The following is a 15,283-nucleotide window of genomic DNA, read 5'->3' on the forward strand; positions in this document are numbered from 1 at the left end:
TTTTATAATCAAATCGAATAATCGAATATTCGAATACTTTTGGGTCGAATAATTCGAATACCATAAATCACTATTCGTTAATGCCCTAATACGTTGGCTATTCAAAATGTGCAGATCTACAAGCTCACAGCACGTCACTTTGTGCCGAGCTGCGAGCTTGTAGATCGAACGATCTTGTACATCTGCACATTTGAACGCAAATCTTCTCTTCTGGGGGGGCCTGCACTGCCTGGCACAAAACATTGTTAGATGGAGGTCCGTCAAAAATGACATTTTGAACAGAAAAATCGATTTAGTTGGAAACACATCAACACTGTTTCGCTGAAGCATACATTAGACTTGCGTGGACGTGATGAGGCAACTTCCTGTGCTGGATACTATTGCACTTCCTTAATCTGAACGCATTTCACTGAGCTACAGTATATCCTGTTTATTGGCTCATTGTAATGCAAGCCCTCACTTTCAAGTACATTTACTCAAGTACTGTACTTAAGTACAATGTTACAGTTTTACTTTATTTGAGTATTCACATTTCTTGATACTTTATACTTGTATTCCACTACATGTCAAGGAAATATTTTGCAGTACTTCTTTTTCTGACATAAATAACAGAAGAATATCAGCTGCACTACTCTCTTTTGTCATAATTCAGTAAGCTGATCTGAAGCCAGGGGTAAATGGCACTACTCATTTATAGGGAAATGGCAGTTTACAGTATTATGGCAGACAAAAGCCACTGGAAAGCCTCAGAATAACATTTCTGAGAGGGCTTCAAACCTTTATGTAATTATTTTCTCTATTCCATATTTAGAAAACCTATTGCACATGTTCCCAGTTCAGGCCAGGGGCCGAACCAGCAATGTTCTGATTACCAGACTGCCTCACTCAACTATGGCCGCATGACACATTGTAGTATATGTTATTATGTTATAAACAACAAATATTCATTATGGGATTCTAGGGCAGGGGTGATTTTTGATCTACCAAATGATCAAGTTGGTCTACTGAGGTTATCGACTGAGTTGATTGATAATCATAATGTATTGCACCATTTATTATTTATATTAAATTATTGAATCGTTCTTTGTTACATTTTATTATCAAATGATTGACTTATTATTATGCTTGTATTATTCTAATTAGCAGCCAGTAATAAGAGTTAAAGCAATGGTGGTGTTCACTGTCTGTCTCTGTGGTCATAACAGCCTTTAAATACGGCTTTGGGATTTTGTGCCCGAAAAGGTTATTGAGATGCTACAGGTTGGGGAAAGGCAAATTATGTGTTTTAAGATGGTCTTAAACATGATCAACGATAATCGAATACACAAACACCTTCTTGTATTCTTTGCTACCAAGGGACCATAGTCAATGTGTACACAGCACATTTTGCGCAAACACATCACAGTGTATGGGAAGTGCCTTTTCAAAATATTGTAACTGTGACACATGTATTCTTTCTGTTAAACAAAGTGTTCAGAATTGATTTCCTACAGTCACTGACCTGTCGATACGCATATGTGTGCGTATGTACGTGCATACGTATGTGCATGCGCGTGTGTATGTGTGTGTGTGTGTGCATGAACACGAGTGACTGTGCCTCACCTGTAGCACCAGCAGAACGAGGAAGTAGGCGTTAGCGATCCTCTGGAACTGTTCGAAGAGGTTGAGAGGCAGGAAGGTGAGGGCATTGTACTTGGACGTCTTGATGGCATTGGTCTGATGGATGGATGGATTCATGGATAAGGAGGCAGAAGAGAAAACAAATTTGTTGTTTATACTGTAACTGGTATGATACGATCCTTTTATTGGAACTCAGCTGCATTGATCATGGACTGGAGTCAATCTAAATGTCTAAAAAGTGGTAATGTGATAATACATAATGGGAAATAACATGTGTATGCACAGGGGTGCGGCTAGAAATCCTGGGCTTAGATTTAACAACCATCTTCACAAGAGTTGGCACACATACACAGGTGGCACTATAACAGGTATTTAAGTTAATTAGCTGTTAATTACACCTAAAAAAAAACATGTTGCTAAAACAAAAATGATTTCATATTATGAGTACTTGGCTGAAGGAGCATAAACAACAGCTACCTAACTCCTCATTGGATAAAGTGCTGTGGTAGTGGGGTATGGTTTTTGGGGTAGGCTGTAAGATGGAACAATACAGGTCTGTAACTGAGTGTGTGCAAATGGCACCAAATGGACACTTATGAGTCCATTTGGTGCCATTTGGTGCCATAACCATAACCTCACACTAACATAGCATTTGTCATTTGACTATTGGGACGTCTAACGAATAATGGGAGATCGTAATTATGAGCAGATAACCCCCATTTGCACACTCGCAGAGTTAATTTAAACACTGAGGAAGGCAGGAAATGAGGGGAATGTGTCTTCCGCGTATTTAAAGCGGCTGATAGTTTGTGAGTCTCTAAAAGCCAGTCAATCAGCCCTCTCTGATTGACTGGCTTTGATTCATTTAGTAACTCAAATCAACTACAGGGTCTTTAACGTTTTTCAGGTCAAGGACCCCTTTATCTGAGAGAGAGATGAAGCAGGGACCCCCCACTTTACTATGAAATTGTGTTAAACTATTTCATACAGTAGATAGCTTCATAGACTTGTTTGACAGCACTATCAATACTTAGTAAACTTGACCTTTCAATATGTACTTTGTCTGTTTTTTCCCCCTCTGCACCAAACCTTTGTGCCGAAAATAGCAGATCTACAAGCTCACAACGCCTCGCAGCGCGAGGCGTTGTGATCTTGTAGATCTGCTATTTTTGGCTAAAGTTCTCCTCAGAATAGGGATGCTAGGGTTCAAGTGCTTAAAGGGATACTTCACTTTCGGGCCGGGTAAACATTTAAAAAATATATTAAAAATAAATGAAAAAAGTTATGGAAAATTCATGGCCCCCTCACGCATTAGTAGGACACTCTAATGCGTGAGGGGGCCATGAATTTTCCATAACTTTTTTCATTTATTTTTAATATATTTTTTAAATGTGTCCCCGGCCCTAAAGTGAAGTATCCCTTTAATGTAAAAAAAACAAAAAACGATCACACAAAGATTTGGCGGCCCCCCTGTAGTAACTCCGAGGACCACCTAGGGGTCACGGACCCCCTGTTGAAGACCCCTGAACTACAGCACAGCAAGCAGGGTGTAAACTTTATGTTCATAAATACGCCGTGTCGCATTGTCCTACAAAACTGTGTGCCCTCCATCCACCTGACCTGACTGACCGGCTGACACATCTTTTGTCTCACATACTGTAATCTCTGGAGTCGACTGCTGCAAATGATTCATAATTCATACTCCTGTAGTAAGCCAATACGTGTTCTAAATGTGGCCTGGGCAGGGCCCATTAGTGAGCATAATGCACGCCGGCAATGTCCAGTCAGCACTTTGTTCTGTCATCACAAGGTGACACTGACCTGCTGTATCGAATGCAGTTCAAGTGAACCCAGAACTGGCGCTATAACTGAGAATTTGTCATAATAGCACCACTTCTGAAATGTTTGCTCTAGAACAAAACATATTTAATATTAGGAAGATGAGTCCTTGGCTCAAGGTTCATCAATCATCAAGTTACCCAATTGATTAACCACTTAACCCATTAAAACCGGGAAAGCATACTGTGTCATTTTAGATTTCTTCGGCTATTCAAAAATAGCAGATATACAAGCTCATAGTGCGTCACTTTGTGCCGCGAATTTGTGCAAATCTTTGAATTTATACATTTTTAAAGCAAACTTTTCTGCCTCAAATATTTGCTTCTGGGGGTCCCTGGAAGGCTGGAACTAAATATTTTTTAGATTGGGGTCGGCGTCATTTTGGGGGTCCTTGAGATGAAAACGTTTGAGAACCCCTGATATAGCAACATAAGTTTTTCAGAAAACTGTGGGTTAAACCATAATACTTAGTTAACTAGGGTCACCCATGGGGCCCCGTCCTTTTTTCCCCTCTACACCAAATCTCTTTACCAAAAATAGCCAATCTAAAAGCTCACAATGCGATGTGAGCTTGTAGATCAATTATATTCTCCAGATGTTCACCACTTCTTGCTGAATGATGGCCATTATGCCATGCCCAGAATTAGGACTACTATAGGGTCCATGTGGATAAACACTCATTCCTCTCTACCCCACCATTCCCCATTTTGGGGGTTTTTTATTACATGATTTAATTAAACCTGTGTGGTTTGAGTTACAGTACGGAAAATATGGCCCTATTATTCCAGAGTAATAAAACAAATACATGCTGGGTGATGATAACATTCGCGCCTTAGACAAATACCTGCCTATGTTTCCCTGGTGATATTCAAAGGGGACAGTGGCATATCAAAGGCTTATGTTACTCGACTAAAGGTGCATTCACGGGACGCGATAAAATAATTGTGTCACTTAGATTGCGGCAGCCGTGCCACTCTGTTGATCTGACATTTGGTGAATGTGTTCAGGGAAGCATTGGCGATGTGTACGTCAGAAGTGTGTTGGACCACAATGGAAACAAACCCCCGGCTTTTTGTGTTATCCTTTTTTTTTAATCATTTTTTTAGCATGAAATTTGACTGTACTACCTGTGCTGTTAACAAACGTGTTTATTAAGCATGGTAAAACAGGCGATCACGGTGTGGATTACCAAACTCAGTACGGTTCATCCTGCAATCTATTGGGAGGTTTTGCAGAACTACACTGGAACTACATATGTTACGTTGGGCAACGTCGTTGCTGATTGGATGTTGTTCAAACGAATGACGAATCACAACGATCACACTGTTTTTTTTGTCCCGCCCCGCACCACAGACCAATCAGAAGCCCGAGGTTCGATTTCTACCTTATGCCATGTCCCGCCTCCCTTGGAGATAGGAGGCTTTCCAGACTGAGAAGCGAAGAGAGAAAATAAAGTCCGCCGAACGTAGCGAAGCAGGCTGGATACCAGGCTATCTGTTACTCCCTGTGGTGTAACTTCATCTTATCTCTTCTGACATCATAAACTTAGTTTCTCATACATATCAACCAGACTGTAGGTTGTTGTCAAAAAGTCTGATGTGTCAGTTGACATTTTGGTCAGAAGTGACCACATATTTCCAGTAGATTCATGATCAAGTTACACAACACACAATAATCGTTCAGTACCAACACCCAAGACGTTAATATCCTTTCCAACAATTAATAAAGACGGACAGTTAGATTAAGGCAACAGTTATTAATCCAGGACATGCGTGTGTGCAAAAAGCCAAAGACTTTAGAGATTGTGCTTTAGTGCTTGTAGATCGGCTTTCTTTCCAGAGGCTATGGCTATTTGGGGTCCATGGCATGGAAAGGTTTGGGAACCCATGGTCTAGTCCGCTGGGAAGCATTTGTTGTGTACCAGGTGTCTCTTATCAAGAGGCCAACAGCTCTGACTAGCCACAGTGAAAGTCCCTGTAAAATGTCCTAAAAGTCTTCTGGATGTACATACGGTATGTAAACACACTCTCGTGTTTACATACCGTCCTTATGTACGAGGATATACACCCTGTTTGGTATGGCTGTCCACATGTATGCTCTCATGGGCAGAGTGAGCCAAGTTGTACGAGATGAGAGTAGTAAACAAACGCATGAACGAAAAATCTGTATTTAATACCCAAAATATTCATGTTGTGCAGTAGGTATACGTACGGCGTATACAGTTTAATACAGTAGACTCGTCATAAATCAGTGCAACAAGAACGTGCCTAGTTATAATCATTAGAATGGCCCAAATTGATTCACATTTCACACACGCTTCGTATTGCACCTCACATTTAAAGAGTTGAATTCTCGCGGAGGCAGATAATTACATTTGCTAAATAAAATGACAAATATCGCCCAAAAAAGATATTCGTCCTATCGCCCAACCTTAGTTACAGGGCTTTTGTAACCTAATATCATCAGTGTCATCAAGAGTTCTCTAGAACTTGGGCGTACTGTATACGCCCACACACTGTGGTGCATTCATTTCCCCCCAAAAAATGTTATTTATTCATCTGCAGCTGCTTTCTATCTCAATCTATGACAATGAACAATAGAGACCACTGCTAAGGAGAATTCCCATTATCAGCAGTACACTGTTCTCCTGCTATTGGCTGAGAGCCAGTCTACTGATAATGACCAGACACACACACACACACACACACACACACACACACACACACACACACACACACACACACACACACACACACACACACACACACACAGACATACCATCATAAATATATACACATGTATGTCTGTACTGTCTGAAACACACACACACGCACGCACGCACGCACGCACGCACGCACCCACGCATAAGAAATATATATATGTATGTCTGTACTGAAACACACACACACACACATACATGGGCGCGCGCACACAAACACACACACACACACACACACACACACACACACACACACACACACACACACACACACACACACACACACACACACACACACACACACACACACACACACACACACACACACACACACACACACACACAACGTGACGTTACTTACCGCGTACTTGAAAGAGAGGTTGTATTCTCTATCGTTGGCACGTAGCTTCCTCTCCAGCTCTGAAGGACAGGGACAGGACAAGGTTCATTGTTTAAAAAAAAGAGAAAGATCTTCACATCTTACAGTGAAATGACATTGACAAGAAGAACACAGACTTTTGTAGTCTTCCTGTACATTCATCATTCATGTTACTAAAAAGTAACGAAGGATTGTGCATTTAATGTACCTCTCTCTTTCCTTCTGGTACAGTCCATGCCAAAGAATGTCATCTTCTCTTCCTCTCTTCTTCTTCTTCTTCTGCCTCTATCTGTCTATCATACCCCCCTGTGAACAGAGAGACAGACACGTGTTAACTTTTTAAAATGACCTTCAATGTCCTCGCAGGGAAACTTTACTCGGATGTTGTGACAGCAGTGCCAAGAGATGAAACATGAAAACAATAACAACTACATGGAAGTATGTGTGTGTGTGTGTGTGTGTGTGTGTGTGTGTGTGTGTGTGCGTGTGTGCGTGTGTGTGTGTGTGTGTGTGTGTGTGTGTTTCTTTTACACACACACACACACACACACACACACACACACACACACACACACACACACACACACACACACACACACACACACACACACACACACACACACACATTCCTCAAACTAAAACAGTCAACGCAAACATTGGCTCTCTCAAGTATTTAACCTCTCAAACCCGTTACCCTATATACTTGACCAAGGAGTCCCCCAGGGGTCTATACTAGGTCTCCTCCTCTACACCAAATCTCTTTGCTGAAACTAGCCAATAAAATAAACTGCCTATTTGCATTGAAGGTTCTCCCCAGAAAAGAGACAATCACTTTCATGTGGTGTCAAGTTCTGCCAACTAATGGACTCAATGCAAACATTGTGTCTCTTCAGTACACCAAGTATTTAAACATATGGAGCTGTTGAGACCAACACCCCACATGCCAACCAGGGCAGTGCTATATAACTGCTATTATACCATTTTCCATCAGTTGCCCTATGAGGTAGGTACTCATTCCCTCTTCAAACTAAAGGCCAATACATGCTCCTCCCGACGTCGTTAAAAACTGCCCTCTTGGGCAGGCTTTCCGAACTATAGTTTGGAGAGTCAGCACATCTGGGGGTTGCAGGAGTTCTGGAAAAAAAAGTTATGAGACCGCCCATCAGAAGTTCTGAATGACGTCAATTTGTAGTTATATCACCTCAAACGTGTTCCGAAAACTCTGTAAGGAGCATGTATTCTGCTTTAGGAGTCATCAGCTTTTTCTCAGCCAGTTACTCTGTCTTTACTTAGACAGCAGGAAGAAGGCTTTGGGGCTTTGTCCACAGAAAGGGTTTTATTTTTTAAATGTTTTTCTGCCACGCATTTCTACGGTGAAGAAGTCCTTCTACATCTAGTTTAAATAGGGCTTTAACCTCATGAACCCTAGCGTCCCTTTTCTGGGGCAAACATTCAGCCAAACTCAAAACGAGTTTGCGGATGGGTTATTTTTGGGAAAATGTAATTTGTGTCTTGGGTAAAAAAGAGCGGGGCAAGTACAGTACATAAGGTTTAAGTGGTTAAGTGGTTAAGTGGTTTTAAGTGGTTAAGTCTTTGCATGACCCGAGTTATATTTCTGTCCTCTTGACGAGTTCTTCTCAAATGTAGCCATGTTAAGGACCCCCAAATGAATATGTAATTGGCTGCGGAACCCCAAATGAAAAGATGGGGGTCCGTGCCGTGGGACCTCCATACAAGATCTCTGTTGTTAAAATGTTTTTTAAAAATATTCAAAATAGCCAATGTATATGGGGTACAGTGGTTGCTATTGACTCATTTTCCTGGGGACCGCCCTGGACCCCCTCAAGGACCCCTGGGGGTCCCTGGACCCCACTTTGAGCAGCTTGAGGTCCTCAGACTGGAACCTGGTGACTGACCAGAGGTGACACCAGAGCTCCACAGCTTTGGAATGACCTGCCGGAGCAATGAATATCAACTTTTAAACGTATTCTTACAACTCACTTTTATCACAGAGCCCTGGCCACTGGCTTTTAATTCATTTCAATGACTTTATTCTTGTTGCTTTTATTTTACTATACGCGCCTAATCTATTCACTTTCTTCACTCATTTGATGCAGTGTTGTAGCTGACACCTTTCCATTTATAATATATCATTCATTATATTTTACTTTGCATTATTATAATTATGTATTTATTATGTATTAATAGGTGGTTATTATATATGCACACTCTCTCCTGACCTAGACCAGCAGATGTTTGCTTGGTTTGAATATGTGGAGGTAAACACCTGAACCGCTTATACTGTACTTTTGTCTCTGTGCACGACACGTGTGTTTATTCCCACGCATGTGTGTCTGTGTGAGACGAGTCCAGCATATCGTTGCTGTCGGGCAGAAACCTCTTATCTCCGTATTTGAACTTTTTGTGTTTTTTCGTAAATTAACGCTCTACTTGATCATACTACAGCGTCACACTAAAGCATCAAAAGTAGCAGATCTACAAGCTCGAAACGCGGCGCGAAGCGACGCGTTTCGAGATCTAGATCTGCTATTTTTGCTATTTTTGAATTTGAGTCAAAGTAACAGCTTTGGACATAATGAGGTTTCCAGAGTCAGGTGGAAATGTCCATATTCGTTACTTTTCAGGAAATGTAAAACATAACCTGTGCTCCAGTGGAACCAATCATTTAGTCACAAGCTCTTAAGTTGTAAATACTTTTCATTGATTAAATATTTATAAAATCCACAGACAGAAGAATACATTCTGAATTAATTGATGGGGACAAAAAATAACATAAAAACTACGAAATATCCTATGGATATACAAGGTTTCTGCCCGAGACAGTGAAGATTCGCAGTACCTCTTTTCACTTCCACTCGCGGTGCTTGCATGGGGTTTGCATCAGCCCTTGGGCCTCCAACATGTTTTCCCACACAGAGAAGTGTGAGTCAGTGGGAGACACCCTTCCTTCTCCACCCCGTATACTGTAGCTGGATGACTAGCGTCCAGCCATCCAGGTCCTATAAAGGCCATGTCTCTGGCCCCCATGTCTGTCTCACTCACTCTGGTCTCACATACACAGTCCGTCTGATAAATATTTTACAGACGCGTGTCTCGTTGTTTAAGGCTTTAAATGGGCTGGCACCTCCTCCACTGAGTTAGTTCATAGGGCAAAGTAGTGGCAGAGCATCAAGGGTAACTGTGGTGGATGTGTTGTGCAATACAGGAGTAGTACGTTTGGGTAAACAGTCTTCTCTGTTAGAGCCTCCCACTGCCGGGTTAGTCTTCCTACTGAAATAAGAGAGAGGAACAAGTATCTAACTTTTTTAATTCAAACTTAAAGTGACACTATGTAACTTTTTTTTAATTAATAAAATGTATTTTTTTCCATTCTGTTTGGTAGAGGAGGGGTCTTCAACGTTTTCAGACCAAGGACCCCCTAGCTGAGAGAGAGATGAAGCAGGGACCCCCACTATATTATATAAAAATTGTTTCAGATTAAACTTTGTTTCTTTTTACTTGATCTTTTTCCCCAAAATAGCAGATTTACAAGCTCACAACGCCTCGCCGCGCGAGGCGTTGTGAGCTTGTAGATCTGCTATTTTTGGCTAAAGTTCTCCTAAGGATAGGGATTCTATAGGGCTCAAGTGGTTAACGTAAAAAAAAAATCCTATCACAGAAAGATTTGGCGGCCCCCCTGTAGTAACTCTGAGGACCCCCTAGGGGTCCCGGACCCCCTGTTGAAGACCCCTGTGGTAGAGTATGCTAATATAATATACAGTAACTCATACAATTGGGGTTGTATTTGGTCTCCCTGCTCTTCTATTGAGATTTAGATCGTGTCAAAAGGTCATGCCTCACCTATAGACACAGGATCTGACACGAATTTTGACCTGAAGGTCAAGATTCAATGTATCCCCCGAGCAAGCAGGCAGGCTCTATTAGCTCAATGGTCAAACATTTCAGCACTTGCGCTGGAAACCGGGTTCAAATCCGGGGTAGAAGAGGAAAGTTACGTAGTGCAGCTTTAAGAGATGGCTTAAAGCAAATCTTGCAAATCATGGCTAAGCATATATATACCGCCTCAATCGTTGACACCGCTCTTACATACTATAACTGTTTTGTTTTGTTGTTGTTTTTTGGGGGGGGAATGCACAAATGTTGGTTTTGTGGTATTGTATTGATCATTCTAGACCAGTGGTTTTCAACCAGTGGTCCGGGGACCACCAGTGGTCCTTGAGGGAGTACCAAGGGGTCCCCAGCAAAATTAGTTAATAGCGTCACAATCATTTTTAACCACTTAGCTTTGGCTATTCAAAAATAGCAGATATACAAGCTTGTAGATCTGCTATTTTTGAAAAACCTTGAAAAAGTGTGCATATCTTTGAATATTTCTATTTTTTAAAGCGAAAATTAACTCATGTCTTTGCTTCTGGGGGTCCCTCCTGGCACAAAACATTTTCAATTGAGGGTCCGCGGCCAAATGTATATCAATTTAGGGGTCCTTGGCATGAAAAAGGTTGAAAACCACTGTTCTAGACCACCAGCTTTAACAACCTACCCAGGGACTACAGATGAAAAGCTCTTTAGCTAAACTCTGGCACGTTTACATTTGATGTGGAAACTGAAATGTTGATTGAGATGGTTTCATCACTTCTAATTTCACTTGTTTATACTGTCTCCTGTTTTGAGTTCTCTCTGCTGATTGGACAACGTGCCATGCCAGGCTGACCACTGCCCTGGAATATAGAGACTTTTTGGTTTCCCCTCCATAATGACGCGATGATGGATCCACATTTCCAGACAGACTTGGAGAGAATGGTCTGGCTGGCTCCACTGTAAACTCCAGAGTGTTCATTTAAACCCATTAATACCTGGAATGCATCTGTGTCATTTTAAGATTTCTTCGGCTATTCAAAAAATAGCAGATATTACAAGCTCATAGCGCGGCACTGTAGATCTGCAAAAAAAAAAATTATTGTGGAAAATGTGTGCAAATTCTGAATATATATTTGTAAAGCAAACATTTTAAACTTAAATCTTTGCTTCTGGAGGGGGGGGGGGCCTGGAACAACATGTTTTGAGAAGGGGGTCCGCGGCCAAATACATATCATTTTGGGTGGTCCTTGACATGAATATGGTTTTAAGCACCACTGATATTATAGCAACATAAGTTTTTTTCAAAAAAACTGTTAGAGATTTAGAAGACATTTGTAGAACCCAGAGAAGCAAAGATTTGAGTTACAAATGTTCGCTTTAAAAAAATAAGTATATTCAGAGATTTGCACAAATTCTCAAGATTTTTCAAAAAAATTGCATATCTACAAGCTCATAGCGCGGCACTCGGAATGAGCTTGTAGATCTGCTATTTTTTTAATAGCCAAGGAAATCTTAAAATGACACGTTCCTGTTCCTGGTCTTAATGGGTTAACTCACTTTCAACACGGCATATTTTGGGCATGTCGTTATAGGTAAACATTCACAATGTGTCACGATACAACGCATGTTCTGAGCTTGTAGAGGTATAAGAGGTGCATTAGTGAATGGTGTCATTACAGAAGTGTATAGAAATTATCACTTTATGGAGACATTGAATATACAATTGTGTACCAGGATAAGCCTTAAGTCTAAGCTGAACAGACAACAGACGGAGAGTCATTTGTTTTAGATAATAGACATCGTGTACACAGTCAAATCATCTGTTTTAGATCATAGACATTGTGTACACAGTAAAAATCATCAGCGTTAATGTATCCATTTACAACTCTGAGAGGCCCCTTACAGGTCCATTAGGTTAGATGCGCGTACACTCTCATACTGTAGTTATTAAATTAACACTGAGGATAGCATTGTGTAAGTGTGTGTCGGAGAGGCCATCTGCTCCGGTTTAAGATCTCTAAACAGGAAACAGTGGTTCGAGGGGGAGGCGGCCCCTCGTAGCTCTCTGCCATGACATCACTGCTGCGGCTATAAATAGCATCCACATGTGTGTTCAATGACTTTAACAGGCATGCTGCTGAGCCACCAACAATACTCACCAGAGGGATGAGGACTTTGGTTGGCTGACAATCAACTGTCTTTGCACCTACAATTTTATTCAGCAAGAACTTCTCCTGGTTAACCCATTAAGACCGGGAAGGGAACGCATACTGTGTCATTTTAGATTTTTAGCTATAACCATTATTTTATACTTTGGGCTATACAAGAATAGCAGATTAAACAAGCTTGTATGCTTGTAGATCTGCTATTTTTTGAAAAATCTTGGAACATTTTGTGAAAATCTTCAAATACATTGTTTTTAAACAAAACATTTTAACTCAAATCTTTGCACTCGGTGCCGCACTATGAGCTTGTAGATCTGCTATTTTTGAATAGCCAAAGAAGTCTAAAATGACAGGGATACTTTCCCCGGTCTAAATGGGTTAAAGCAGCACTATGTCACTTTTTTTAATGAATAAACAGTAATTTTGTCCAATCTGTATGGTAGGGTATGTTAATACAATATAACAATTGGGGTGGTTGCATTCTGTCTCCCTGCTCTTCTATTGAGACATTTAGATTGTGTCAAAGGTCATGTCTCACCTAGACACAGGATCTGACACGAATTTAGACCTGATGGTGAAGATTCAAGATTTATCCCCTGAGCAAGCAGGCAGGCTCTATTAGCTCGATGGTAAACATCTCAGCACTTGCGTAGGAAACCGGGTTCAAATCCGGGGTAGAAGAGGAAATGTACAAGTGAGGTTCGCACAAGTTCCTAGATGTTGCAACACTGTCAGTGGCTGTGGTCCAAAGAGATTTTGATTGTGCAATTAGAGTGCAGATACAGTTAATAGTATTTTCCAATGGCTCAGTAACAGCTTACAACTGTCTGGTACAGTCACTATCATCACTATCATACTACAAAGTAGGACATTCATTTACAGAACAAACAAACAAACAAACATAAAAAGTTTAAATTTGGATATGGGAGGTTTAACACCCCCGCCCCCCATAAATCAGGTGTATTTAGGATTAGCCTAATCTGGGACCTTAATTTTACATGACAGATCCTGTTTGACCCTGAGTTTGCCAAACCCTAACTAGGTACAGTGGTGTAAAGTAACTAAGTACATTTACTCAAGTACTGTACTTAAGTACACTTTTGAGGATTTTTTTTTACTTTACTGGAGTAGGCCTATTTCCCATTTTAAATATTTTTACCATTCTACTCCACTACATCTCAAGAGGCAAATATTGCACTTTTACTCCACTACAATTATTTGACAGCTTTAGTTACTAGTTAATTTGCAGATTTAGATTATTATCACAAAACATACATTAACCACTTCATATACATTTCGCCATTTGAAAATAACCGATCTACAAGCTCTCAATGTGTCACGATGCGACACATTGTGAGCTTGTAGATCTGCTATTTTCAAAAGATGTTTATACATTTTGAACTTGTGAAATGGGACATTCTGCACAATGAGTACTTTTACTTTTGGTACTTCAAGTATATTTTGATGCCAATACTTTTGTACTTTTACTCAAGTAAATTTTGATTACCAGACTTTTACTTGTAACAGAGTATTTCGACGCTGAAGTATTGATACTTTTACAGAAGTAAAACATGTGAGTACTTTTTTTGCACCACTGACTACGTCTATGAAATATATTGATAATTGTATCTATTCTTCTATTCTATTCTCTGCCTGATAAACCCAGTCAAACAGTGCAGTCCACTGTATTCAAGCAGCACAGGCACAGCCCCACTGAATGGACAAACCGGTCTTATTTTCCACCCAAGACCCTGGGGTACACGGCCAGACAAAGTAATGCAACCACACACCCCTAACCAGCCCTTTTTAAAAGACCATTAAGGAAATGTCAACGCGTGGAACTTTCTCTTACTCGAGCCACTTTGAGTAAGAGCAGTGGTGGAGGAAGTACTCACATTTTGTACTTAAGTAAAAGTAGCAATACCACAATGTAGAAATACCAGTGTTTAAAATGCACTTGAGTAAAAGTACGAAAAGTATTGGCATCAAAATATACTTAAGTACTAAAAGTACTCATTATGCACAATGTCCCATTTATGTACCAGTTATCATATGTATAAAATCCTTTGAAAATAGCCGATCTACAAGCTCACAACGCGTCGCAAAGCGACGCGTTGTGAGCTTGTAGATCGGCTATTTTCAAATAGCCAAAGTATAGGTCTGAAAGAAAATCTACAAAGTAACTAGTTTTCAAATAATTGTAGTGGAGTAAAAGTACAATATTTGCCTCTCAGATGCAGTGGAGTAGAAGTAAAAGTACTGAAAATTGGAAATACTCCAGAAAAGTAAAAATGCTTCAAAATTATACTTGTAGTAGGAGTAGTAAGTAAATGTACTTAGTTACTTTCCTCCTCTGAGTAAGAGTTACCTTATATATTTCTTTGACCAGGGTCCACCGGGGGTCTAAACTTGGTCCCCTCCTTTTCTTCCCCCTCTAGTCTGCTACCAAATCTCTCTGGTTAAAAAATAGGCATTCTACAAGCTCACAATGCGTCATATAGCGACGCGTTGCGACTTGCGAGTGTGTAGATCGCCCATTTTCGCAGAATGTTTGCCTGTTATGACACACCCAGAACAGGGATGCTAGGGTTCATGTGGTTAAAGCGTGCCACATTCTTCCTGTTGATGATCAAAATAATGTTAGAGGTTGTGACTTGTTACATTATGGCAGTTTGATTTCAA

General features: G+C 40.6%; 1 protein-coding gene across 1 annotated transcript in view; it reads right to left on the minus strand.

Annotated features, from left to right (window-relative positions):
• LOC308087946 (phospholipid-transporting ATPase ID-like) overlaps positions 1–15,283 on the minus strand; it is a 62,826-nt gene that overhangs the window by 35,177 nt on the left and 12,366 nt on the right. Inside the window, exons 2-4 of the mRNA XM_080432201.1 lie at positions 6,766–6,863; positions 6,540–6,598; positions 1,603–1,716 (exon numbers count right to left, since the gene is read on the minus strand). Coding sequence (XP_080288327.1) covers positions 1,603–1,716; positions 6,540–6,598; positions 6,766–6,808 — 216 coding nt within the window. The 5' untranslated portion in view covers positions 6,809–6,863. The remainder of the gene's footprint in view (positions 1–1,602; positions 1,717–6,539; positions 6,599–6,765; positions 6,864–15,283) is intronic.

Source organism: Gymnoscopelus braueri (assembly GCF_963280865.1).
Source record: "Gymnoscopelus braueri genome assembly, chromosome: 7".
Classification (NCBI taxonomy): Eukaryota; Metazoa; Chordata; class Actinopteri; order Myctophiformes; family Myctophidae; genus Gymnoscopelus; species Gymnoscopelus braueri.